Source organism: Heterodontus francisci, chromosome 19 (assembly GCF_036365525.1).
Source record: "Heterodontus francisci isolate sHetFra1 chromosome 19, sHetFra1.hap1, whole genome shotgun sequence".
NCBI classification, from domain to species: domain Eukaryota; kingdom Metazoa; phylum Chordata; class Chondrichthyes; order Heterodontiformes; family Heterodontidae; genus Heterodontus; species Heterodontus francisci.
This window is the reverse complement of record NC_090389.1, coordinates 1,059,908-1,087,836: the sequence shown is the minus strand read 5'-3', so window position 1 is coordinate 1,087,836 and position 27,929 is coordinate 1,059,908. Positions and strand designations below refer to the sequence as shown.

The 27,929-nt window shown below is 48.0% G+C and overlaps 1 protein-coding gene across 4 annotated transcripts in view; it reads left to right on the top strand.

Annotated features, from left to right (window-relative positions):
- pfas (phosphoribosylformylglycinamidine synthase) overlaps positions 1–26,739 on the top strand; it is a 213,259-nt gene extending 186,520 nt beyond the window's left edge. For 3 of the 4 annotated variants that reach the window (XM_068051306.1, XM_068051307.1, XM_068051308.1), the window contains exons 24-29: positions 3,832–4,042; positions 4,460–4,554; positions 6,431–6,542; positions 12,041–12,199; positions 13,305–13,457; positions 26,191–26,739. In XM_068051306.1, the coding sequence (XP_067907407.1) occupies positions 3,832–4,042; positions 4,460–4,554; positions 6,431–6,542; positions 12,041–12,199; positions 13,305–13,457; positions 26,191–26,501 (1,041 nt within the window). In that variant the 3' untranslated portion in view covers positions 26,502–26,739. The remainder of the gene's footprint in view (positions 1–3,831; positions 4,043–4,459; positions 4,555–6,430; positions 6,543–12,040; positions 12,200–13,304; positions 13,458–26,190) is intronic. The other variant, XM_068051309.1, reaches the window with a different exon arrangement.
- Positions 26,740–27,929: the final 1,190 nt, after the last annotated feature.

Below are 27,929 nucleotides of genomic sequence, written 5' to 3'. Positions count from 1 at the left end.
GCCAAAATTGGGAGAGCTGACCCATAGCTGTCCCCATACAGCAGTCTGACATAATCATACTCACGGACTCATACCTGACAATGTCCCTGACACCATCATCACCATCACCAAGTATGTCCTGTCTCACCGGCAAGACAGACCTAGCAGAGGTGGCGGCACAGTGGTATACAGTCGAGAGGGAGTTGCACTGGGAGTCCTCAACATTGACTCCAGACCCCATGAAGTCTCATGGCATCAGGTCAAACATGGGCAAGGAAGCCTCCTGGTGATTACCACCTACCACCCTCCCTCAGCTGATGAGTCAGTACTCCTCCATGTTAAACACCACTTGGAAGAAGCACTGAGGGTGGCAAGGGCACAGAATGTACTCTGGATGGGGGACTTCAATGTCCATTACCAAGAGTGGCTCGGTAGAACCACTACTGACTGAGCTGTTCAAGTCCTAAAGGACATAGCTGCTAGACTGGGTCTATGGCTGGTGATGAGGGAACCAACAAGGGGAAAACCTACTTGACCTTGTTCTCACCAATCTACCTGCCGCAGATGCTTCTGTCCATGACTGTATTGGAAGGAGTGACCACCACACAGTCCTTGTGGAGACTAAGTCCCATCTTTGCATTGAGGATACTCTCCATTGTGTTGTGTGGTGCTATCACCGTGCTAAATGGGATGAATTTCAATCAGATCTAGCAGATCAAAACTGGGCATCCATGAAGTGCTGTGGGCCATCATCAGCAGCAGAATTGTACTCGACCACAATCTGTAACCTTATTGCCCGGCATATCCTCCACTCTACCATTACCATCAAGCTGGGGGGTCCAACCCTGGTTCAATGCAGATTGCAGAAGGGCATGCCAAAAGCTGCACCAGGCATACCTCAAAATGAGCCTGGTGAAGCTACAACACAGGACTATTTGCATGCCAGACAGTGGAAGCAGCACGCGATGGACAGGGCTAAACGATCCCACAACCAACGGAGGAGAAGACGCCACAAATATCCCCATCCTCAATGATGGGGGAGCCCAACACACCAGTGCAAAAGATAAGGCTGAAACATTTGCATCCATTTCAGCCAGAAGTGCCGAGTTGATGATTCATCTCGGCCTCCTCCTGAAGTCCCCAGCATCACAGATGCCAGTCTTCAACCAATCCGATTCACTCCACGTGATATCAAGAAACGACTGAAGGCACTGGAAACTGCAAAGGCTATGGGCCCTGACAATATTCCGGCAATAGTACTGAAGACTTGTGCTCCAGAGCAAGCTGTGTCCCTAGCCAAGCTGTTCCAGTACAGCTACAACACTGGCATCTACCCTACGATGTGGAAAGTTGTCAAGGTATGTCCTGTCCACAAAAAGCAGGACAAGTCCAAACCGGCCAAACCCTGTCTACTCTCAATCATCAGCAAAGTGATGGAAGACGTCGTCGACAGTGCTATCAAGTGGCACTTGCTCAGCAATAACCTGCTCACTGATGCTTAGTTTGGGTTCTGCCAGGGCCACTCAGTTCCTGACCTCATCACAGCCTTGGTTCAAACATGGACAAAAGAGCTGAACTCAAGAGGTGAGGTGAGAGTGACTGCCCTTGACATCAAGGCAGCATTTGACCGAGTATAGCATCAAGGAGCCCGAGCAAACTGGAGTCAATGGGAATCGGGGAAAACCCTCCGCAGGCTGGAGTCATACCTAGCACAAAGGAAGATGGTTGTGGTTGTTAGAGGTCAATCATCTCAGCTTCAGGTCATCACTGCAGGAGTTCCTCAGGGTAGTGTCCTAGGCCAAACCATCTTCAGCTGCTTCATCAATGACCTTCCTTCAATCATAAGGTCAGAAGTGGGGATGTTCACTGATGATTGTACAATGTTTAGCACCATTCGTGACTCCTCAGATACTGAAGCAGCCTGTGTCCACATGCAGCAAGACCTAGACAGTATCCAGGCTTGGATTCGCACCACACAAGTGTCAGGCAGTGACCATCTCTAACAAGAGGGAATTTAACCATCTCCACTTGACATTCAACGGCATTACAATTGCTGAATCCCTCACTATCAACATCCTGGAGGTTATCATTGACCAGAAACTGAACTGGAGTAGCCATATAAATACCATGGCTACAAAAGCAGGTCAGAGGCCCCAACTCCTGCGCGAGTAACTCACCTCCAGACTCCCCAAAGCCTGTCCACTATTTACAAGGCGCAAGTCAGGAGTGTGATGGAATAGTCTCCACTTGCCCGGATGGGTGCAGCTCCAACAACACTCGAGAAGCTCTACACCATCCAGGACAAAGCTGTCTGCTTAATTGGCACCCTATCTGCCACCTTCAACATTCACTCCCTCCACCACTTATGTACAGTAGCAGCAGTGTGTACCATCTACAAGATGAACTGTAGCAACTCACCAAGGGTCCTTAGCACCTTCCAAACCTGCGACCTCTCCCAGCTAGAAGGACAAGGGCAGCAGATGCATGGGAACGCCACCACCTGCAAGTTGTTCTCCAAGCCACACACCATCCTGATTTGGAACTGTTTCGCCATTCCTTCACTGTCACTGGGTCAAAATCCTGAAACTCCCTTTCTAACAGCACTGTGGGTGTACCTACCCCACATGGACTGCAGCAGTTCAAGAAGGCAGCTCTCCATCACCTTCTCAAGGGCAATTAGGGATGGGCAATAAATGCTGGCCTGGCCAGTGACACCCACATCCCATGAATGAATAATAAGAAATCCAGAGCATGGGGAGTGACCGGTTATCAGGGACCCCAGAGTAGGAGGAGTGACTGGTTGTCAGGGACCCTAGAACCGAGGGAGTGACTGGTTATCAGGGACCCCAGAGCAAGGGGAGTGACTGGTTATCAGGGACCCCAGAGCAAGGGGAGTGACTGGTTATCAGGGACCCCAGAGCAAGGGGAGTGACTGGTTATCAGGGACCCCAGAGCAGTGGGAGTGACTGGTTATCAGGGACCCCAGAGCAGTGGGAGTGACTGGTTATCAGGGACCCCAGAGCAAGGGGAGTGACTGGTTATCAGGGACCCCAGAGCAAGGGGAGTGACTGGTTATCAGGGACCCCAGAGCAAGGGGAGTGACTGGTTATCAGGGACCCCAGAGCAAGGGGAGTGACTGGTTATCAGGGACCCCAGAGCAAGGGGAGTGACTGGTTATCAGGGACCCCAGAGCAAGGGAGTGACTGGTTATCAGGGACCCCAGAGCAGTGGGAGTGAGTGGCTATCAGGGACCCCAGAGCAGTGGGAGTGACTGGCTATCAGGGACCCCAGAACCGAGGGAGTGACTAGTTATCAGGGACCCCAGAGCAAGGGGAGTGACTGGTTATCAGCGACCCCAGAGCAAGGGGAGTGACCGGTTATCGGGGATCCCAGAACCGAGGGAGTGACCGGTTATCAGGGACCAAGAGCAGGGGGGGGTGACTGAGTGACTTTGAACACATGGGATCCAGGTTGAGCTAGCAATTAGATACAAAATTGGCTTGCTGATAGGAGGCAGAGGGTGGTAGTAGAGGGTTGTTTTTCAGATTGGAGGCCGGTGACCAGTGGTGTGCCGCAGGGATCGGTGCTGGTGTTGTACTGAGCCCCACACAGAGCAGGAAGATCCCAGTGCTGGGGGAATGTGGAGGATGCATGGCAACAACACACTGTCTGTGGCCCTGGGTTTGAGGAGAGGCTCTGATGCCGTCATAGTCTAAAATCCAATCAGTAGTTACTGTGTGAGCTGAGACATGGTGATGTGCATTCACTGAGCCATAGATTGGCAGCGGGGTGGGGAGTATGGGCTGATTTATTGGTTTGGTGCTGTGTGTTTTTAGAGATGTTCTCTGTCAGGTAAGAGTGCGAGTCAATGGAGAGGAGATTCTTTCGGAGAGAATATCCACTATCCGATCCTGGTGGGAGGAGACCAGTTTCCGGCTGGAGAGGCTGCAGTCCAATCGGCTCTGTGTGGAGGAAGAGGAACGAGGGATGGAGCATCGTATCACACCCCAATACAAGCTTAGCTTCCAGCCAGCACACAGCCCCAGACAGTCGAGCGGCTTAGGTGAGTGTATGAGCATCATCCTATCACCCTCAGGCATCCCTTCCCCCCACTCCCCCCCCCCCCCCCCCCACCCTACCCAATCAATACTGAGTGATCCCCCACCCCCTCCACTCCAGTCAATCCAGAGGGAGCCACCCACAACATCCCTCCCCACAGCCAATACTGCATGCTGAGTGACTGCCCTGACTCCTAGCCAATTCTGAGTGACCCAAGGTAGCCTCTGTTTATGCTGAGTGAACTCCTAGTCAATACGGATTACCCACAAATTCATGATCTCACCTTCCCTTCAATTGTCCCTGAATTCTGGCCATTCTTTTGATTTCTCACTGAGTTCCTGACCTTCCCTTTAATCGTCCCTGAGTTTGTTACTATGTCATTTGCAGTGTCAGGCACTGACCTCACCATTAATGATGTCAGCAGGTGCAGCAGAGTTCCGAGTGGCGGTGATTCGGGAGGAGGGGAGTAACGGGGACCGGGAGATGGTGGCGTCACTTGTCATGGCAGGATTCCAGGTGAGAGGCAAACGGATAAGAGTTGGACTGTGGTGGGGGAGGGGGGATCTCAGACTCTCGGGGACGGGGCGTGGGTGGTCAGTGTCTTGGGCTCTTGAGGATTGGGGCATAGCGTCGGTGACGATGGGCCAGGGACGGTCTCTCGGTGACGGACGGACCGGGGGTGGGTGGGGGCGGTCAGTCTCTCGGTGATGGTGGGGCGGGGGGGTCGGACTCTTAGTGATGGACGGACGGGGCAGTCGGTGGGCTGGGGTCGGTGTCTTGGTGACAGACGGACGGGGCGGTCAGTCTCTCAGTGACGGTGGGGCGGGGTCGGTCTCTCGGTGAAGGACGGACGGGGGGGTCAGTCTCTCGGTGATGGACGGATGGGGGGGTTGGTGTCTCGGTAACGGATGGACGGGGGTGTTGGTGGGGTGGGGTCAGTCTCTCGGTGATGGTGGGGCGGGGGGGTCGGACTCTTAGTGATGGACGGACGGGGCAGTCGGTGGGCTGGGGTCGGTGTCTTGGTGACAGACGGACGGGGCGGTCAGTCTCTCAGTGACGGTGGGGCGGGGTCGGTCTCTCGGTGAAGGACGGACGGGGCGGTCAGTCTCTCAGTGATGGTGGGGCGGGATTGGTCTCTCGGTGAAGGACGGACGGGGGGGGGTCAGTCTCTCGGTGACGGTGGGGCAGGGTCGCACTAGGTGATGGGGGTGGGGTCGGTCTTTCAGTGATGGGAGCTGGGCCGGTGTCTCGTTGGTGGGGGCGGGGCCGGTGTCTCGGGGGCGGGGCCGGTGTCTCGTTGACGTGGGCGGGGCCGGTGTCTCGTTGACGTGGGCGGGGCCGGTGTCTCGTTGACGTGGGCGGGGCCGGTGTCTCGTTGACGTGGGCGGGGCCGGTGTCTCGTTGGCGTGGGCGGGGTCGGTGTCTCGTTGGCGGGGGCGGGGTCGGTGTCTCGTTGGCGGGGGCGGGGTCGGTGTCTCGGCGGGGGCGGGGTCGGTGTCTCGGCGGGGGCGGGGTCGGTGTCTCGGCGGGGGCGGGGTCGGTGTCTCGGCGGGGGCGGGGTCGGTGTCTCGGCGGGGGCGGGGTCGGTGTCTCGGCAGGGGCGGGGTCGGTGTCTCGTCGGTGGGGTCGGTGTCTCAGTGATGGCGGGGGGGGAGTCGTGTCTCTGTGATGGGGGTGTGTCGACGTCTTGGTGATGGTGTGGGGGGAGCGGGGTTCGGTGTCTAGATGATGGCGGGGCGGGTTGGTGTCTCGGTGACAGGGGTGGTCGGTATCTCGGTGATCTCGGAGGTGTGTCAATGTCTCAGTAATGGCAGGGGGTTCGGTGTCTCGGTGATGACCAGGGGGGGTTGGTGACTCGGTGATGGGGGGCGGGGGGGGGGGGGGCGGTGGGGGTCGTTGTCTCGGTGATGGGAGTATGTCGGTGTCTCGGTGATGACAGGTGGTGGGGGGGGGGCAGTTTCAGTGATGGCGGGGGGGCATTGGTGACTCAGTGATGTCGGGGTTGTTGCTATCTCGGTGACGGGAGGAGTCGGTGTCTCAGAGATTGGGGGGGTGGGATCGGTGTCTCGGAGATGGCCGGGACAGTCTCTCAACGTCAGGGTGTGGGGGCTTTATCAGCAAGAGGGGCCTTTGGAGATAAGGGGTCTCTGAATGACGTGGTGGGGGTGGTCTCAGGGCGTTCGAGTGCGGGGCTTCTCTGAGCAATTGAGGTGTCTCTTAGTGAAAGCGGGGGAGGAGGTTTCTCTGGGGGACGGGGGTTGGGGCATTTCTGTAAGGGATGGAATGGGGGCAGGGATGTTTCTCTGGGGGATGGGTAGACAAGTGGTGCTTCTCCCAGTTTGGATGGTCTCTGGAACGGGATCGAGCTGACTGCTGCTCTACCCCCCTTCAGGTTTGGGATGTGACCATGACGGATATCAGTTCGGGACTGAATTTGGACTCATTCCGCGGGCTGGTGTTTGTCGGAGGCTTCTCATACGCTGACGTCCTGGGCTCAGCAAAAGGTAAGGGGAAGAGGAATACTAAATCCACTCTGGGAATAAAGGAACAGGAATATTTAATGACGGGAAAAGAGGAACAGGAATATTTTATGACTGGGGAATACAGGAACAGGAATATTTAATGACAGGGGAATAGAGGAACAGGAATATTTAATGACTGGGGAATACAGGAACAGGAATATTTAATGACGGGAATACAGGAACAGGAATATTTTATGACTGGGGAATACAGAAACAAGAATATTTAATGACGGGATTACAGAAACAAGAATATTTAATGACAGGGGAATACAGGAACAGGAATATTTAATGACTGGGGTATAGAGGAACAGGAATATTTAATGACGGGAATACAGGAACAGGAATATTTTATGACTGGGAAATACAGAAACAAGAATATTTAATGACGGGATTACAGAAACAAGAATATTTAATGACTGGGGAATACAGGAACAAGAATATTTAATGACTGGGGAATACAGGAACAGGAGTATTTAATGACTGGGGAATACAGGAACAGGAATATTTAATGACAGGGGAATACAGGAACAGGAATATTTAATGACAGGGGAATACAGGAACAAGAATATTTAATGACGGGAATACAGGAACAGGAATATTTAATGACAGGGGAATACAGGAACAGGAATATTTAATGACAGGGGAATACAGGAACAGGAATATTTAATGACAGGGGAATACAGGAACAGGAATATTTAATGATTGGGGAATACAGGAACAGGAATATTTAATGACTGGGGAATACAGGAACAGGAATATTTAATGACAGGGGAATACAGGAACAGGAATATTTAATGACTGGGGAATAGAGGAACAGGAATATTTAATGACTGGGGAATACAGGAACAGGAATATTTAATGACGGGAATACAGGAACAGGAATATTTAATGACAGGGGAATACAGGAACAGGAATATTTCATGACTGGGGAATACAGGGACAGGAATATTTCATGACTGGGGAATACAGGAACAGGAATATTTCATGACTGGGGAATACAGGAACAGGAATATTTAATGACAGGGGAATACAGGAACAGGAATATTTAATGACGGGAATACAGAAACATGAATATTTAATGACAGGGGAATACAGGAACAGGAATATTTAATGACAGGGGAATACAGGAACAGGAATATTTAATGACAGGGGAATACAGGAACAGGAATATTTTATGACTGGGGAATACAGGAACAGGAATATTTAATGATTGGGGAATACAGGAACAGGAATATTTAATGACTGGGGAATACAGGAACAGGAATATTTAATGACTGGGGAATACAGGAACAGGAATATTTAATGACTGGGGAATACAGGAACAGGAATATTTAATGACGGGAATACAGGAACAGGAATATTTAATGATTGGGGAATACAGGAACAGGAATATTTAATGAATGGGGGAATACAGGAACAGGAATATTTAATGATTGGGGAATACAGGAACAGGAATATGTAATGACTGGGGAATACAGGAACAGGAATATTTAATGACTGGGGAATACAGGAACAAGAATATTTAATGACTGGGGAATACAGGAACAAGAATATTTAATGACTGGGGAATACAGAAACAGGAATATTTAATCACGGGAATACAGAAACAAGAATATTTAATGACTGGGGAATAGAGGAACAGGAATATTTAATGACGGGAATACAGAAACAAGAATATTTAATGACGGGAATACAGAAACAGGAATATTTAATGACTGGGGAATACAGGAACAGGAATATTTAATGACGGGAATACAGAAACATGAATATTTAATGACTGGGGAATAGAGGAACAGGAATATTTAATGACTGGGGAATACAGGAACAGGAATATTTAATGACAGGGGAATACAGGAACAGGAATATTTAATGACTGGGGAATAGAGGAACAGGAATATTTAATGACTGGGGAATACAGGAACAGGAATATTTAATGACGGGGGAATACAGGAACAAGAATATTTAATGACGGGGGAATACAGGAACAGGTATATTTAATGACTGGGGAATAGAGGAACAGGAATATTTAATGACTGGCGAATACAGGAACAGGAATATTTAATGACTGGGGAATAGAGGAACAGGAATATTTAATGACTGGGGAATACAGGAACAGGAATATTTAATGACTGGGGAATACAGGAACAGGAATATTTAATGACTGGGGAATAGAGGAACAGGAATATTTAATGACTGAGGAATAGAGGAACAGGAATATTTAACACAGGGGAATAGAGGAACGGGTATATTTAATGACAGGGGAATACAGGAACAGGAATCTTTAATGACTGGGGAATAGAGGAACAGGAATATTTAATGACTGGGGAATACAGGAACAGGAATATTTAATGACTGGGGAATAGAGGAACAGGAATATTTAATGACTGGGGAATACAGGAACAGGAATATTTAATGACTGGGGAATAGAGGAACAGGAATATTTAATGACTGGGGAATAGAGGAACAGGAATATTTAATGACTGGGGAATAGAGGAACAGGAATATTTAATGACTGGGGAATACAGGAACAGGAATATTTAATGACTGGGGAATAGAGGAACATGAATATTTAATGACTGAGGAATAGAGGAACAGGAATATTTAATGACTGGGGAATACAGGAACAGGAATATTTAATGACTGGGGAATAGAGGAACAGGAATATTTACTGACTGGGGAATACAGGAACAGGAATATTTAATGACTGGGGAATAGAGGAACAGGAATATTTAATGACTGGGGAATAGAGGAAAAGGAATATTTAATGACAGGGGAATACAGAAACAAGAATATTTAATGACTGGGGAATAGAGGAAAAGGAATATTTAATGACAGGGGAATAGAGGAAAAGGAATATTTAATGACTGGGGAATACAGGAACAGGAATATTTAATGACAGGGGAATAGAGGAAAAGGAATATTTAATGACTGGGGAATACAGAAACAAGAATATTTAATGACTGGGGAATACAGGAACAGGAATATTTAATGACGGGATTACAGAAACATGAATATTTAATGACTGGGGAATACAGGAACAAGAATATTTAATGACAGGGGAATACAGAAACAAGAATATTTAATGACTGGGGAATACAGGAACAGGAATATTTAATGACAGGGGAATAGAGGAAAAGGAATATTTAATGACAGGGGAATACAGAAACAAGAATTTTTAATGACTGGGGAATACAGGAACAGGAATATTTAATGACTGGGGAATACAGAAACAAGAATATTTAATGACTGGGGAATACAGGAAAAGGAATATTTAATGACAGGGGAATACAGAAACAAGAATATTTAATGACTGGGGAATACAGGAACAGGAATATTTAATGACTGGGGAATACAGGAACAGGAATATTTAATGACAGGGGAATAGAGGAAAAGGAATATTTAATGACAGGGGAATACAGAAACAAGAATATTTAATGACTGGGGAATACAGGAACAGGAATATTTAATGACTGGGGAATACAGGAACAGGAATATTTAATGACTGGGGAATACAGAAACAAGAATATTTAATGACTGGGGAATACAGGAACAGGAATATTTAATGACGGGATTACAGAAACATGAATATTTAATGACTGGGGAATAGAGGAACAGGAATATTTAATGACTGGGGAATAGAGGAACAGGAATATTTAATGACAGGGGAATACAGGAACAGGAATATTTAATGACTGGGGAATACAGGAACAGGAATATTTAATGACAGGGGAATACAGGAACAGGAATATTTAATGACGGGATTACAGAAACATGAATATTTAATGACTGGGGAATAGAGGAACAGGAATATTTAATGACTGGGGAATACAGGAACAGGAATATTTAATGATGGGATTACAGAAACATGAATATTTAATGACTGGGGAATAGAGGAACAGGAATATTTAATGACAGGGGAATACAGGAACAGGAATATTTAATGACAGGGGAATACAGGAACAGGAATATTTAATGACTGGGGAATACAGGAACAGGAATATTTAATGACTGGGGAATACAGGAACAGGAATATTTAATGACAGGGGAATACAGGAACAGGAATATTTAATGACAGGGGAATACAGGAACAGGAATATTTAATGACTGGGGAATACAGGAACAGGAATATTTAATGACTGGGGAATACAGGAACAGGAATATTTAATGACTGGGGAATACAGGAACAGGAATATTTCATGACTGGGGAATACAGGAACAGGAATATTTAATGACTGGGGAATACAGGAACAGGAATATTTAATGACTGGGGAATACAGAAACAAGAATATTTAATGACTGGGGAATAGAGGAACAGGAATATTTAATGACAGGGGAATACAGGAACAGGAATATTTAATGACAGGGGAATACAGGAACAGGAATATTTAATGACTGGGGAATACAGGAACAGGAATATTTAATGACAGGGGAATAGAGGAACAGGAATATTTAATGACTGGGGAATAGAGGAACAGGAATATTTAATGACAGGGGAATAGTGGAACAGGAATATTTAATGACTGGGGAATAGAGGAACAGGAATATTTAATGACAGGGGAATACAGGAACAGGAATATTTAATGACGGGAATACAGGAACAGGAATATTTAATGACTGGGGAATACAGGAACAGGAATATTTAATGACTGGGGAATACAGGAACAGGAATATTTAATGACAGGGGAATAGAGGAACAGGAATATTTAATGACAGGGGAATACAGGAACAGGAATATTTAATGACTGGGGAATAGAGGAACAGGAATATTTAATGACTGGGGAATAGAGGAACAGGAATATTTAATGACAGGGGAATAGAGGAACAGGAATATTTAATGACTGGGGAATAGAGGAACAGGAATATTTAATGACTGGGGAATACAGGAACAGGAATATTTAATGACTGGGGAATAGAGGAACAGGAATATTTAATGACTGGGGAATAGAGGAACAGGAATATTTAATGACAGGGGAATACAGGAACAGAAATATTTAATGACTGGGGAATACAGGAACAGGAATATTTAATGACTGGGGAATACAGGAACAAGAATATTTAATGACTGGGGAATACAGGAACAGGAATATTTCATGACTGAGGAATAGAGGAACAGGAATATTTAATGACAGGGGAATAGAGGAACAGGAATATTTAATGACTGAGGAATAGAGGAACAGGAATATTTAATGACAGGGGGAATACAGGAACAGGAATATTTAATGACGGGAATACAGGAACAGGAATATTTAATGACTGGGGAATAGAGGAACAGGAATATTTAATGACTGAGGAATAGAGGAACAGGAATATTTCATAACTGGGGAATACAGAAACAGGAATGTTTAATCACAGGGGAAAACAGGAACAGAAATAGAAATACTGGCACCTTGTCCGGTCTATCAACATTCTGGTGACATTCTTGTCTATGCTACTGTTTGTTTGCCCCACCTTTAACTTCCCTCGTGTATTTTCTCCTGCAGGTTGGGCAGCGACAGTGCAGTTCAATCCCGCTGCGCGTGCTGAGTTTTCCAGGTTCCGTTCCCGACCGGACACCTTTAGCTTGGGCGTGTGTAATGGGTGCCAGCTAATGGCACTGCTCGGCTGGGTGGCATCTGAGGCTGGTATGGAACTGTCAGATGGTGAGAACATCTTGCAACCTGATTCGCCTTTTTGCATGAAGTGTCAGTTGAGTGATATAGGATTACTTAGTATATGCAGCAGTGGGCCATTGAGTCCAACTAGTCCATGCTGGCATTTATGCTGGTCTTGAGACTCTCTCTCCCCCATCCTTACCACCTCTGACTCTATCAGCATAATCCTGTATTCACTTTGGCCTCATATGCTTACCTAGCCTCATCTTAAGTACATCGGCACTATTCGCCTCCACCATTCCCTGTGGCCGTGAGTTCCACATTTACACCACTCTGGTTTTTTTTTAGTTTAGTTTAGAGATACAACACTGAAACAGGCCCTTCGGCCCACCGAGTCTGTGCCGACCATCAGCCACCCATCTATACCAATCCTACACTAATCCCATATTCCTACCACATCCCCACCTATCCCTATATTTCCCTACCACCTACCTATACTAGGGGCAAATTATAATGACCAATTAACCTATCAACCTGCAAGTCTTTGGCTTGTGGGAGGAAACCGGAGCACCCAGCGGAAACCCACGCAGACACAGGGAGAACTTGCAAACTCCACACAGGCATTACCCAGAATCGAACCCGGGTCGCTGGAGCTGTGAGGCTGCGGTGCTAACCACTGCGCCACTGTGCCGCCTTCTGAAATCCCTGTTTGATTTCTTGGTGACTGTCTTAAATTGATAGGCTCCAGTTTTTCTCTTTCCCACAAGTGAAAACACTGCCTCGATCTCTGATCTATAATTTCAATGACCTCTATCAGGTCACAGCTCATCCTTCTCCTTTCAAGCCTATTCCTTCTTTTCTGATGGTATAACCTCGCAATTCTGGTATCATCCTTGTAAATGTGTTTTTTTGTAATCTGGAGACCGGAGGGTGGGATGCAAGTTTAGCATAACTTCTCCACTTTTCAATTCCATCCCTCTGCAGGTAACCCCGTGTGCTTGGTTTGTTTTTGTTACAGCCATGTTGACCTGTGTCACTACTTTTAGTGATTTCACACTAGGTTAGTGTCGAGGTGGCAAGGCCGGGCTGGAGGCCGGAGGGAAACGACTCCACCCCAGGGTGTGTGTGTGATTCAGACTGATATCTGTTTCAGATGGCGCTACGCGACAGGGTGTCCTCCTGACCCACAACCGCTCAGGCCGCTTCGAGTCACGCTTTGTCACTGTGACCATCTTGGAGAGCAGCTCGGTCCTGCTGAGGGGGATGGAAGGCTCGACGTTGGGAATCTGGGCGGCCCATGGAGAAGGTGAGAGTCTGAGCCATTCCATTCCAACTAACCTGCGACGGGTGTGTGGGTGAGAGTTGGATCATGAGTGAGGCAGAATCATAGACTCCAGATTATGAAGTGACGTGCTGCAGTATCTCCCTGTCCTGTGTGGACACAAATATAATCCCTGCCTCGACCCATGATGACGAGAAGGCCCCGTCGGATATTCGCAGTGTCAGTGAGGCCTCAGTGTGGCCCCGCCTCCCCGTCACCAAGCAGCGGGGACTTCATTAAAAGGGAAGGCGTTGGCATAGTGGTAATGTCACTGGACTAGTAATCCAGAGCCCAGGCTAAATGCTCTGACGGCCTGCTACCTGACCCAAACCTGACGGGATACAACAACATGTGTCAGGTTCAGGTTAGGTTGCTCTTCTGGGTCCGGCTTTCGGGCTCGGGTTTGTCCTGGTCAGACACACACAGCAAGAAGCATTAAAATTAAAAAACTACCTGAGCTGCTGGGAGTCCGGGACGTCAAAGAGGGAAACTCTGCGTCTGCATAGTGAGCGTCTCTGTGACGTCATCACGCTCATGCTGCATCTTCCTGAAGATTGGGAGTCGCAAGGTAAGTAAAGGGAACATTCCGGTGGTCGGGTCAGGCGCAGGAACAAAATGGAGGGACTCTGGCTGGGTCGGGTTCGGGTCCAATGTGGTTCCGTTGGGATCGGGTCGGGTTTTGTTTTCGTGACCTGAGCAGGCCTTTAATGCTCTGGGGACATGGGTTTGAATCCTACTACAGCAGATGGTGTCATCTGAATTAAATTAATAAATCTGGAATTAATAAACTAATCTAATGGTGACCATGAAACTGTTGTCGATTGTTGTAAAAACCCTTCTGGTTCACAAATGTCCCTCAGGGAAGGAAATCCGCTGTCTTCATCTGGTCTGGCCTACATGTGACTCCACACCCACAACAATATGGTTGACTCTTAAAATGCCCTCTGAAATTGCCTAGCAAGCCACTCAGTTCGAGGGTAATTCGGGATGGGCCTAGCCAGTGGCACCTACATCCCACAAACAAATAAAAAAAATTATGGAAATACATACCGACATACGAATTAGGAGCAGGATTAGGCCACTCAGACCTTCGAGCCTGCTCCGCCATTCAGTGAGCTAATGGCTGATCTGATTACTCCACATTTCCACCTCCCCCCTCCCCCATAACTTTCGACCCCTTGCTTATCAAGAATATATCCACCTCTGCCTTAAAAATGCAAAGACTCTGCTTCCACCGCCTTTTGAGGAAGAGTGTTCCAAACCCTCTGAGTGAAAAAATTTCTCCTCATCCCTGTCTTAAATGGGCGACCCCTTATTTTTAAACAGTGACCCCTAGTTCGAGATTCTCCCACAAGAGGAAACATCCTTTCCTCATCCACTCTGTCAAGACCCCTCAGGATCTTATATGTTTCAATCAAGTCGCCTCTTACTCTTCTAAACTCCAGCGGATACAAGTCTAGCCAGTCCAATCTTTCCTCGTAAGACAGCCCGCCCATTCCAAGTATTAGTCTAGCAAACCTTCTCTGTACTGCCTCCAACACATTTACATCCTTCCTTAAATAGGGAGACCAGTACTGTACACAGTACTCTATATATGGTCTGACAAATGCCCTGTATAGCTGAAGCATAACCTCCCGACTTTTGTATTCAGTTCCCCTCGCGATAAACGATAACATTCTATTAGCTTTCCTAATTACGTGCTGTACCTGCATACTAACCTTTTGCGATTTCAGAGCTTTGCAATCTCTCGCCATTTAGATAATTTGCTTCTTTTTTATTCTTCCTGCCAAAGTGGGCAATTTCCCACTTTCCCACATTATACTCCATTTGCCAGGTCTTTGCACTCACTTGACCTTATGTCCTCTTCACAAGTTACTTTCCTACCTATCTTTGTGTCATCAGCAAATTTAGCAACCATACCTTCGGTCCCTTCATCTAAGTCATTAATATAAATGGTAAAAAGTTGAGGCCCCAGCACAGATCCCTGTGGCACACCACTTGTTACATCCTGCCAACCAGAAAATGACTCTCTGTTTCCTGTTAGCTAGCCAATCTTCTATCCATGCCAAAATGTTACCCCCTATACCATGAGCTTTTATTTTCTGCAATAACCTTTGATGTGGCACCTTATCAAATACCTTCTGGAAATCTAAGTACAATACATCCACCGGTTCCCCTTTAACCACGGCACATATAACTCCCTCAAAGAACTCCAAAAAATTGGTTAAACATGATTTACCTTTCACAAAACCATGTTGACTCTGCCTGATAACCTTCAATTTTTCTAAACAGCCTGCTAATAACGTCTTTAATAATAGCTTCTTACATTTTCCCTCAGACAGATGTTAAGATAACTGGCCTGTAGTTTCCTCCCTCCCTTTTTGAATAAAGGAGTTACCTTCACTATTTTCCAATCGAATGGAACCTTCCCCGAATCTAGGGAATTTTGGAAAATTAAAACTAACGCATCAACTATCTCACTAGCCACTTCTTTTCACACCCTAGGATGAAGTCCATCAGGACCTGGGGACTTGTCAGCCCGCAGCTGCAACAATTTGTTCAGTAACACTGCCTTGGTGATTGTAATTTACATAGAAACATAGCAAATAGGAGCAGGAGTAGGCCATTCGGCCCTTCGAGCCTGCTCCGCCATTCATCATGATCATGGCTGATCATCCAACTCAGTAACCTGTTCCCGCTTTCTCCCCGTACCCTTTGATCCTTTTAGACCCAAGAGCTGTATCTAACTCCTTCTTGAAAACACACAATGTTTTGGCCTCAACTGCTTTCTGTGGTAGCGAATTCCACAGGCTCACCACTCTCTGGGTGAAGAAATTTCTCCTCATCTCAGTCCTGAAAAGTTTACCCTGTATCCTTAGACTATGACCCCTGGTTCTGGACTCCCCCACCATCAGGAACATCCTTCCTGCATCTACCCTGTCAAGTCCTGTTAGAATTTTATAGGTTTCTATGAGATCCTCCCTCACTCTTCTGAACTCCAGCGAATATAATCCTAACCGACTCAACCTCTCTTCATACGTCAGTCCCACCATCCCAGGAATCAGTCTGGTAAACCTTCGCTGCACTCCCTCTGTAGCAAAAACATCCTTCCTCAGATAAGGAGACCAAAACTGCACACAATATTCCAGGTGTGGCCTCACCAAGACCCTGTAAAATTGCAGCAAGACATCCCTGCTCCTGTACTCGAATCCTCTCGCTATGAAGGCCAACATACCATTTGCCTTTTTTACCGCCTGTGGCACCTGCACGCTTACCTTCAGCGACTGGTATACGAGAACACCCAGGTCTCGTTGCATATTCCCCTTTCTCAGTTTACAGCCATTCAGATAATAATCTGCCTTCCTGTTTTAGTTACCAAAGTGGATAACCTCACATTTATCCACATTATACTGCATCTGCCATGCATTAACCCACTCACTCAACTTGTCCAAATCACCCTGAAGCCTCTCTGCATCCTCCTCACAACCCACCCTCCCACCCAGTTTTGTGTCATCTGCAAATTTGGAGATATTATATTTAGTTCCCTCATCTAAATCATTAATATATATTGTGAATTCTTGAGTTCCTCCTTCCCTTCCTTTTCCTGACTTACAGCTAATACTGGGCTATTACTTGTATCATCAGTAGTGAAGATCGATGCAAAATATCTGTTCAGTTCATCTGCCATCCCCTTATTATCCATTATTAATTCCCTAGACTCGCTTTCTATGAGGTTACTTAAAATGCAAATGAACTTATTTGCTGCCGCCAGCCGTCCCACGCCAATTTCATGGCCCCCAATCACAACTCGCATGCCATCGGAACTCTGTATGGATTTCTGAGGTATGAAACTGGTGGGGAGGAGGAAGGACTAAAACTATCAGGGTGGGGGAAGAGGAGAATCTTTTTTGTTGCCTTTTTTTTATTTGTTCCTGGGATGTGGGCGTCGCTGGCTAGGCCAGCATTTATTGCCCCATCCCTAATTGCCCTTGAGAAGGTGGTGGTGAGCTGCCTTCTTGAACCGCTGCAGTCCATGTGGGGTAGGGACACCCACAGTGCTGTTAGGAAGGGAGTTCCAGGATTTTGAACCAGTGACAGTGAAGGAATGGCGATATAGTTCCAAGTCAGGATGGTGTGTGACTTGGAGGGGAACTTGCAGGTGGTGGCGTTCCCCTGTGTCTGTTGCCCTTGTCCTTCTAGGTGGTAGAGGTCGTGGGGTTGGAAGGTGTTGTCAAAGGAGCCTCGGTGCATTGCTGCAGTATATTTTGTAGATGGTACACACTGCTGCCACTGTGCGTCGGTGGTGGAGGGAGTGAATGTTTGTGGATGGGTGTCAATCAAGCGGGCTGCTTTGTCCTGGATGGTGTCGAGCTTCTTGAGTGTTGTTGGAGCTGCACAAATCCAGGCAAGTGGAGAGTATTCCATCACACTCCTGACTTGTGCCTTGTAGATGGTAGACAAGCAGTGGGGAGACTCACTGCAGGATTCCCAGCCTTTGACCTGTTTTTGTAGCCACGGTATTTATATGGCTAATCCAGTTCAGTTTCTGGTCAATGGTAGCCTCTAGGATGTTGATAGTGGGGAATTCAGCGATGGTAATGCCATTGAATGTCATGGGGAGATGGTTAGATTCTCTCTTGTTGGAGATGGTCATTGCCTGGCACTTGTGTGGCGTGAATGTTATTGGCCACTTATCAGCCCAAGCCTGGATATTGTCCAGGTCTTGCTGCATTTCTACATGGACTGCTTCAGTATCTGAGGAGTCGCGAATGGTGCTGAACATTGTGCAATCATCAGCGAACATCCTCATTTCTGACGTTATGATTGAAGGAAGGTCATTGATGAAGCAGCTGAAGATGGTTGGGTCGAGGACACTACCCTGAGGAACTCCAGCAGTGATGTCCTGGAGCTGAGATGATTGACCTCCAACAACCACAACCATCTTCCTTTGAGCTAGGTACGACTGTAACCAGAAGAGAGCCTTCCCCCTGATTCCCATTGACTCCTGTTTTGCTAGGGCTCCTTGATGCCATACTCGGTCAAATGCTGCCTTGATGTCAAGGGCAGTCACTCTCACCTCACCTCTTGAGTTCAGCTCTTTTGTCCATGTCTGAACCAAGGCTGTAATGAGGTCAGGAGCTGAGTGGCCCTGGCGGAAATCAAACTGAGCGTCACTGAGCAGGTTATTGCTAAGCAAGTGACGCTTGATAGCACTGTTGATGACACCTTCCATCACTTTACTGATTATCGAGAGTAGACTAATGGGGCGGTAATTGACCAGGTTGGATTTGTCCTGCTTTTTGTGTCCAGGACACACCTGGGCAATTTTCCACTTTGCCGGGTAGAGGCCAGTGTTGTAGCTGTACAGGAACAGCTTGGCTAGGGGCACGGAAAGTTCTGGAGCACAGGTCTTCAGTGCTATTGCCGGAATGTTGTCAGGGCCCATAGCCTTTGCAGTATCCAGTGACTTCAGTCGTTTCTTGATATCACGCGGAGTGAATCGAATTGGCTGAAGACTGGCATCTGTGATGCTGGGGACTTCAGGAGGAGGCCGAGATGGATCATCAACTCGGCACTTCTGGCTGAAGATTGTTGGAAATCGTTTGCACTGTTGTGCTGGGCTCCCCCATCATTGAGGATGGGGATATTTGTGCAGCCACCTCCTCCAGTTAGTTGTTTAATTGCCCACCACCATTCACGACTGGATGTGGCAGGTCTGCAGAGCTTAGATCTGATCCGTTGGTTATGGGATCGCTTAGCTCTGTCTATCGCATGTTGCTTATTCTGTTTGGCACGCAGATAGTCCTGTGTTGTAGCTTCACCAGCTTGACACCTCATTTTGAGGTATGCCTGGTGCTGCTCCTGCACTCCTACACTCTTCATTGAACCGGGGTTAGTCTCCTGGCATGATGATAATGGTAGAGTGGGGGATTTGCCGGGCCATGAGGTTACTGATTGTGGTCGAGTACAATTCTGCTGCTGCTGATGGCCGACAGAATCTCATGGATGCCCAATTTTGCATTGCCAGATCTGTTCAAAATCTATCCCATTTAGCACGGTGGTAGTGCCACACAACACAATGGAGGGTATCCTCAATGTGAAGACGGGACTTCATCTCCGCAAGGACTGTGTGGTGGTCACTCTGTCATCGCACTCTCACCATGGACAGAAGCATCTGCAGCAGGCAGATTGGTGATAATGAGGTCAAGTATATTTTTCCCTCTTATTGTTTCCCTCACCACCTGCCACAGACCCAGTCTCGCAGCTAGGTCCTTTAGTACTCGGCTAGCTCGGTCAGTAGTGATGCTACCGAGCCACTCTTGGTGATGGACATTGAAGTCCCCCACCCAGAGTACACTCTGTGCCCTTGCCACCCTCAGTACTTCCTCCAAGTGTTGTTCAACATGGAGGAGGAGATGGTAATCAGCAGGAGATTTCCTTGCCCATGTTTGACCTGATGCCATGAGACTTCATGGAGTCTGGAGTCAATGTTGAGGACTCCCAGTCTCCTGACTGTATACCACAGTGCCGCCGCCTCTGCTGAGTCTGTCCTGCCGGTTGGATATGACGTACCCGGGGATGGTTATGGCGGTGTCTGGGACATTGTCTGTAAGGTATGATTCGGTGAGTATGACTATGTCAGGCTGTTGCTTGACTAGACTGTGGGATAGCTCTGCCGACTTTAGCACAAGTCCCCAGATGTTAGTAAGGAGGACTTTGCAGGGTTGACAGGGCTGGGTTTGCCGTTGTCATTTCCGGTGCCTAGGTCGATGCTAGGTGATCTGTCCGGTTTCATTCCTTATTGACTTTGTAGCAGTTAGATACAACTGAGTGGCTTGCTCGGCCTCAAGGCCTGCTACCCAACCCGAACCCGAAGGGGCCCGACGACGTGTTGGGGTTGGGTCGGGCCACTCTTCCAGGTCTGGCCTTCGGGTCCGAGTCAGGCTGGGTCCAGGTCAGGCCGAGGCCGGGTCCAGGTCGGGGACGCACAGCAAGGTAAGTGTTAAAAGTTAAAAACTTATCTGAGCTGCAAGTCTGGGATGTCGAGCAGGGAAACTGAGTCTGTGCAGTGAGCGTGCTAGCTTCTCTATGATGTCATCACACTCATGCTGCAGCTTCCAACAGATTGGGAGTCAGAAGGTAATTGAAGGGAACATTGCAGTAGTCGGGTCAGACTTGGCTCGGGGGGAAAATGGAATGACTCGGGCGGGGTCAGGCTTGGTTCCTTTGTGGTTCTGTCAGGTTCAAGAAGGCATACGGCATGCTTTCCTTCATCGGACGGGGTATTGAGTACAAGGGTTGGCAGGTCATGTTACAGTTGTATAAGACTTTGGTTCGGCCACGTTTGGAATACTGCGTGCAGTTCTGGTCGCCACATTACCAAAAGGATGTAGATGCTTTGGAGAGGGTGCAGAGGAGGTTCACCAGGATGTTGCCTGGTATGGAGGGCGCTAGCTATGAAGAGAGGTTGAGCAGATTAGGATTATTTTCATTAGAAAGACAGAGGTTGAGGGGGAACCTGATTGAGGTGTACAAAATCATGAGAGGTATAGACAGGGTGGATAGCAAGAAGCTTTTTCCCAGAGTGGGGGATTCAATTACTAGGGGTCACGGGTTCAAAGTGAAAGGGGAAAAGTTTAGGGGGGATATGCGTGGAAAGGTCTTTACGCAGAGGGTGGTGGGTGCCTGGAACGCGTTGCCAGTGGAGGTGGTAGACGCGGGCACGATAGCGTCTTTTAAGATGTATCTAGACAGATACATGAATGGGCAGGAAGCAAAGAGATACAGACCCTTAGAAAATAGGCGACATGTTTAGATAGAGGATCTGGATCGGCGCAGGCTTGGAGGGCCGAAGGGCCTGTTCCTGTGCTGTAATTTTCTTTGTTCTTTGTTCTTTTTTGTCATTTGCGCAGGCCTTTAGCTAGGCCATGTAAGAGTCAAGCACATTGTTGTGGGTCTAGAGTCACATGTAGACCAGACCAGGTAAGGACAGCAGATTTCATACCCTAAAGGGACATTAGTGAAACAGGTGTGTTTTTACAACGATCAACAGTGGTCATCATTGGACTAGCTTTTTAATTCCAGATTTTTTTTTATTAATTGAATTCAAATTCTGCTTTGTGCTGTGGTGGTATTTGAACCCATGTCCCCAGAGTAATACCGTGGGTCTCTGGGTTACGAGTCCAGTGACAATACCACTACGCCACCGTCTGCTCGGCTGTGGGAAGGGGTTGAAGGGCTAAAGTGACGAGATTGGGGAGCGAAGTTCAGGGTGGGAATAAAATTAATGTCTGTCAGATTGGGAAAGGGCCTCTTGCTTTTGATTTTTAATTTTAAAAATTTAACAGGTAATTTCCCTTTAAAGATTCAACACTCTCATGAAGGGCTTGAAGGCCTTTAAAAATGGCACTGACGCCTGTGTGGTGGCGCCGGCTGCCTTTTCCGGGGATACGGCGGGCAACTCCTCTACATCATCGGAGGGACGGCCGCTCCACCCCCTCCATTTGAATGAGTCCCTGCGCATAATATCATGGGGGCTCGGTGGTGGCACTTGCATGTTGGAAGGCTGCCAACATTACAGCAGCCACTGCAGAGTGCGGCGCGCTGGTAAACTTCAGTCCACAGTCCCTGAGTCTGTCTCTCTCTGACCACCCCCATCCTGTGTTCAGGATTAAGTCCCTGAGTCTGTCTCTCTCTCTCCTCTGACCCCAGTGTCCTGTGTGTTCAGTATTATAGTCCCTGAGTCTGTCTCTCTCTCTAACCTCGCACCATGTGTGTTCAGTATTACAGTCCCGGAGTCTGTCTCTCTCTCTAATCTCGCGTCATGTGTGTTAAGTATTACAGTCCCGGAGTCTGTCTCTCTCTCTAACTTCGCGTCATGTGTGTTCAGTATTACAGTCCCGGAGTCTGTCTCTCTCTCTAACCTTGCATCGTGTGTTCAGTATTACAGTCCCGGAGTCTGTCTCTCTCTCTCTAACCTCGCGTCATGTGTGTTCAGTATTACAGTCCCAGAGTCTGTCTGTCTCTCTGACCCCCCCGCCCTGTGTTCAGGATTAAGTCCCTGAGTCTGTCTCTCTCCTCTGACCCCAGTGTCCTGTGTGTTCGGTATTACAGTCCCTGAGTCTGTCTCTCTCTCTGACCCCCCTGTCCTGTGTTCAGGATTACAGTCCCTGAGTCTGTCTCTCTCTCTGACCCCCCTGTCCTGTGTTCAGGATTACAGTCCCTGTGTCTGTCTCTCTCTCTGACCCCCCTGTCCTGTGTTCAGGATTACAGTCCCTGAGTCTGTCTCTCTCTCTGACCCCCCTGTCCTGTGTTCAGGATTACAGTCCCTGAGTCTTTCTCTCTCTCTCTGACCCCCCTGTCCTGTGTGTTCATAGAACATAGAACAGTACAGCACAGTACAGGCCCTTCAGCCCACGATGTTGTGCCGACCCTTTAACCTACTCTAAGATCAAACTACCTACATACCCTTCATTCTACTATCATCCATGTACCTATCTAAGAGTCGCTTAAATGTCCCTAATGTATCTGCTTCTACTACCACCGCTGGCAGTGCATTCCACGCACCCACCACTCTCTGTGTAAAGAACCTACCTCTGACATCTCCCCGAAACCTTCCTCCAATCACCTTAAAATTATGCCCCCTGGTGATAGCCCTTTCCACCCTGGGAAAAAGTCTCTGGCTATCCACTCTATCTATGCCTCTCATCATCTTGTACCCCTCTATCAAGTCACCTCTCTTCCTTCTTCGCTCCATTGAGAAAAGCCCTAGCTCCCTCAATCTTTCTTCGTAAGACATGCCCTCCAGTCCAGGCAGCATCCTGGTAAATCTCCTCTGCACCCTCTCTAAAGCTTCCACATCCTTCCTATAATGAGGCGACCAGAACTGAACACAATATTCCGTGTGGTCGAACCAGGGCCTTATAGAGCTGCAGCATAACCTCGCGGCTCTTAAACTCAATCTCCCTGTTAATGAAAGCCAACACACCATACGCTTTCTTAACAACCCTATCAACTTGGGTGGCAACTTTGAGGGATCTATGGACGTGGACCCCAAGATCCCTCTGTTCCTCCACACTACCAAGAATCCTGTCTTTAAGCCTGTATTCTGCATTCAAATTCGACCTTCCAAAATGAATCACTTCACACTTTTCCAGGTTGAACTCCATCTGCCACTTCTCAGCCCAACTCTGCATCCTGTCAATGTCCCGTTGCAACCTACAACAGCCCTCCACACTATCCACAACTCCAGCAACCTTTGTGTCATCGGCAAACTTACTAACCCAGCCTTCCACTTCCTCATCCAAGTCATTTATAAAAATCACAAAGAGCAGAGGTCCCAGAACAGATCCTTGCGGAACACCACTGGTCACCGAGCTCCAGGCTGAATACTTTCCATCTGCTACCACCCTCTGTCTTCTATGGGCCAGCCAATTCTGTATCCAGACAGCCAAATTTCCCTGTATCCCATGCCTCCTTACTTTCTGAATGAGCCTACCATGGGGAACCTTATCAAACACCTTGCTAAAATCCATATACACCACATCCACTGCTCTTCCTTCATCAATGTGTTTTGTCACATCTTCAAAGAATTCAATAAGGCTTGTGAGGCATGACCTGGCCCTCACAAAACCATGCTGACTGTCTCTAATCAAACCATGCTTTTCCAAATAATCATAAATCCTGTCTCTCAGAATCCTCTCCAATAATTTGCCCACTAACGACGTAAGACTGACTGGTCTATAATTCCCAGGGTTATCCCTATTCCCTTTCTTGAACAAGGGAATAACATTTGCCACCCTCCAATCATCCGGTACTACTCCAGTGGACAGTGAAGACGCAAAGATCATCGCCAAAGGCGCGGCAATCTCTTCCCTCGCTTCCCGTAATATCCTTGGGTATATCCCGTCTGGCCCCGGGGACTTATCTATCCTCATGTCTTTCAAAATTTCCAGCACATCCTCCCTCTTAACATCACGCTGTCCTCACAAACGACAAGGTCCCTCTCACTAGTGAATACTGAAGCAAAGTATTCATTAAGGACCTCCCCTACCTCCTCTGACTCCAGGCGCAAGTTCCCTCTACTATCCCTGATCAGCCCTACTCTCACTCTGGCCATCCTCTTGTTCCTCACATAAGTGTAGAACGCCTTGGGATTTTCCTTAATCCTACCCGCCAAGACTTTTTCATGTCCCCTTCTAGCTCTCCTAAGTCCATTCTTCAGTTCCTTCCTGGCTACCTTGTAACCCTCTAGAGCCCTGTCTGATCCTTGCTTCCTCAACCTTAAGTAAGCTTCCTTCTTCCTCTTGACTAGGTGTTCCACATCTCTTGTCATCCAAGGTTCCTTCACCCTACCATCCCTTCCTTGCCTCATCGGGACAAACCTATCCAGCCGTCGCAGCAAGTGCTCCCTAAACAACCTCCACATTTCTGTCGTGCATTTCCCTGAGAACATCTGTTCCCAATTTAAGCTCCCCAGTTCCTGCCTAATAGCATTGTAATTCCCCCTCCCCCAATTAAATATTTTCCCATCCCGTCTGCTCCTATCCCTCTCCATGACTATAGTAAAGGTCAGGGAGTTGTGATCACTATCACCGAAATGCTCTCCCACCGAGAGATCTGCCACCTGGCCTGGTTCGTTGCCCAGCGCCAAATCCAACATAGCCTCCCCTCTCGTCCGCCTATCTACATATTGAGTCAGGAAACCTTCCTGGACACACCTGACAAAATCTGCTCCATCCAAACTATTTGCACTAAGGATGTTCCAATCAATATTAGGGAAGTTGAAGTTCAGTATTACAGTCCCAGAGTCTGTCTCTCTCTCTGACCCCCCTGTCCTGTGTTCAGGATTACAGTCCCTGAGTCTCTCTCTCTCTCTCTCTGACCCCCCTGTCCTGTGTGTTCAGTATTACAGTCCCTGAGTCTCTCTCTCTCTGACCCCCTGTCCTGTGTGTTCAGTATTACAGTCCCTGAGTCTCTCTCTCTCTGACCCCCTGTCCTGTGTGTTCAGTATTACAGTCCCTGAGTCTCTCTCTCTCTCAGACCCCCCACCCTGTGTTCAGGATTACAGTCCCTGAGTCTGTCTCACTCTCTGACCCCCCTGTCCTGTGTGTTCTGTATTACAGTCCCTGAGTCTCTCTCTCTCTCTCTGACCCCCTGTCCTGTGTGTTATGTATTACAGTCCCTGAGTCTGTCTCTCTCTCTGACCTCCCCCTCCCCCATCCTGTTTGTTCAGTATTACAGTCCCTGAGTGAGTCTCTCTCTCTCTCTCTCTCTCTCTCTCTCTGACCCCCCCCCCCCCCCGTCCTGTGTGTTCAGTATTACAGTCCCTGAGTCTGTCTCTCTCTCTGACCTCCCCTGTCCCCGTTTGTTCAATATTACAGTCCCTGAGTCTGTCTCTCTCTCTGACCCCCCGTCCTGTGTGTTCAGTATTACAGTCCCTGAGTTTGTCTCTCTCTCTCTAACCCCCTGTCCTGTGTTCAGGATTATAGTCCCTGAGAATGTGTATTCAGTATTAGTCCCTGAGACTGTGTAATCCTGTAACCCTCCCTCTCACCCTGTCCTGTGTATTCAGTATTAGTCCCTGAGACTGTATCACTGTAACTCCTAACCTAGAATGAGAGCTCTGATCATGATCTTGGTTGCCTTGTGCCCCTGAAGGGGCAGTGCTATGCCTGGCAGAGTGGAGTGCTCATTCTCTCTGCCATTTCCTTTGCAGGTTACATGCAGTTTGAGTCAGACAATGTGCTGAGACTGGTGACTAAGAGCAACCTGGCTCCACTCCGTTACTGCGATGATTCCGGTGTGCCAACGGAACAGTATCCCCAGAATCCTAATGGATCCCCGCTTGGCATCGCCGCTCTCTGCTCGGCCGATGGCCGGCACCTCGCCATGATGCCTCACCCAGAGCGTTGCACCTTGCTTTGGCAGTGGCCCTGGATGCCCCAGGACTGGCGACAATCTCTCACCGTGTCGCCGTGGTTGCGTATGTTCCAGAACGCTCATGAATGGTGTTTGCAGAGTCTCTAATGGCCTGCCCTGTGAGGCTGTCCTTCCACTCACCTCAACAGTTCCAATGCTAACACACCTGGCAGGCTCTCTGCAACCTGACCTCCCGAGCAACTGGGCTCCATCATCCCTCAGTCTATACACACACAGGACCACAGACAAAGAATTTGTCTTACAATCAGGTATCACATGGGCACTGAGCCATTCGTGTCAGTGGTTTTGGTGAAGATATCTCTATGCAAATAAAGAGTAATCTCAATTTGTAACGTCTGACTTCTCCACTTTCTTGATTGAGTGTTTCACCTTGTCGAGACTAAATCCAAACATCAGATAAAGCTAGGGGTTAGATGCTGAGTAAAGCTTCCTCTACACTGTCCCCATCAAACACTCCCAGGACAGGTACAGCACGGGAGTGGTTAGGCAAAAAAAAACGGTGTTAGTTAGATGAGCAGGAATAATTTTCCCTCTGTAGTTTGAAAGGTTGGGGGCGGGGGGGGCACATGTTTAAAAGCACCAGATAAAAGCTGGTGGTTCTGGCTAAAGTGTCAATATGTAAAAAAAAAAGGAAGAAAAATGGGGTTAGATACAGGAAAAAAAAACGGGGTTAGATACAGAGTAAAGCTCCCTCGACACTGACCCATCAAACACTCCCAGGACAGCTACAGCACCGGTTAGTCAGTCTTCTGGGGCCCTGTCTAACCCGCTCTTAAAAAAAAAAGAAAAGAAAAAACAGGTTACATACAGAGTAATGCTCCCTCTACACTGCAGGATCAAGGACTCCCAGCACATAATGAGCAGCGCTCAGGGAGGTTGGTTACTGGGCACTGCTGTGATGTCATAAAGCAGCTCCAATCAGCCCAGCTGCTCCTCTCTTCGTCCCTTTAAAGGTGGAGAGCAGGACATCCTGTCTCCAAAAAAAAAAGGGATTAGATACAGAAAAAAAAAACGTGCTTTCAAACCCCCCAACCTTTCAAACGACATTCCGACTCATCTATCTAACCCTGTTTTTTTTTGCCTAGCCACAGTGGCGCTGTGGTTAGCACCTCAGCCTCACAGCTCCGGGGACCCGGGTTCAATTCTAGGTACTGCCTGTGCGGAGTTTGCAAGTTCTCCCTGTGATTGCGTGGGTTTCCGCCGGGTGCTCTGGTTTCCTCCCACAGCCAAAGACTTGCAGGTTGACAGGTAAATTGGCCATTATAAACTGCCCTGAGTGTAGGTAGGTGATAGGAGAATGGTGGAATATGGGATTAATGTAGGATTAGTATAAATGGGTGTTTGTTGGTCGGCACAGACTCGGTGGGCCGAAGGGCCTGTTTCAAGGCTGTATGTTTCTATGAAACAGAGTAAAGCTCCCTCTGCACTGTCCTCATCAAACACCCCCAGGACAGGTACAGCACTGGGATTGGCTGGGCAATTTGGAGCACTTCCTGCCAGCAATCAGGGGGAGCA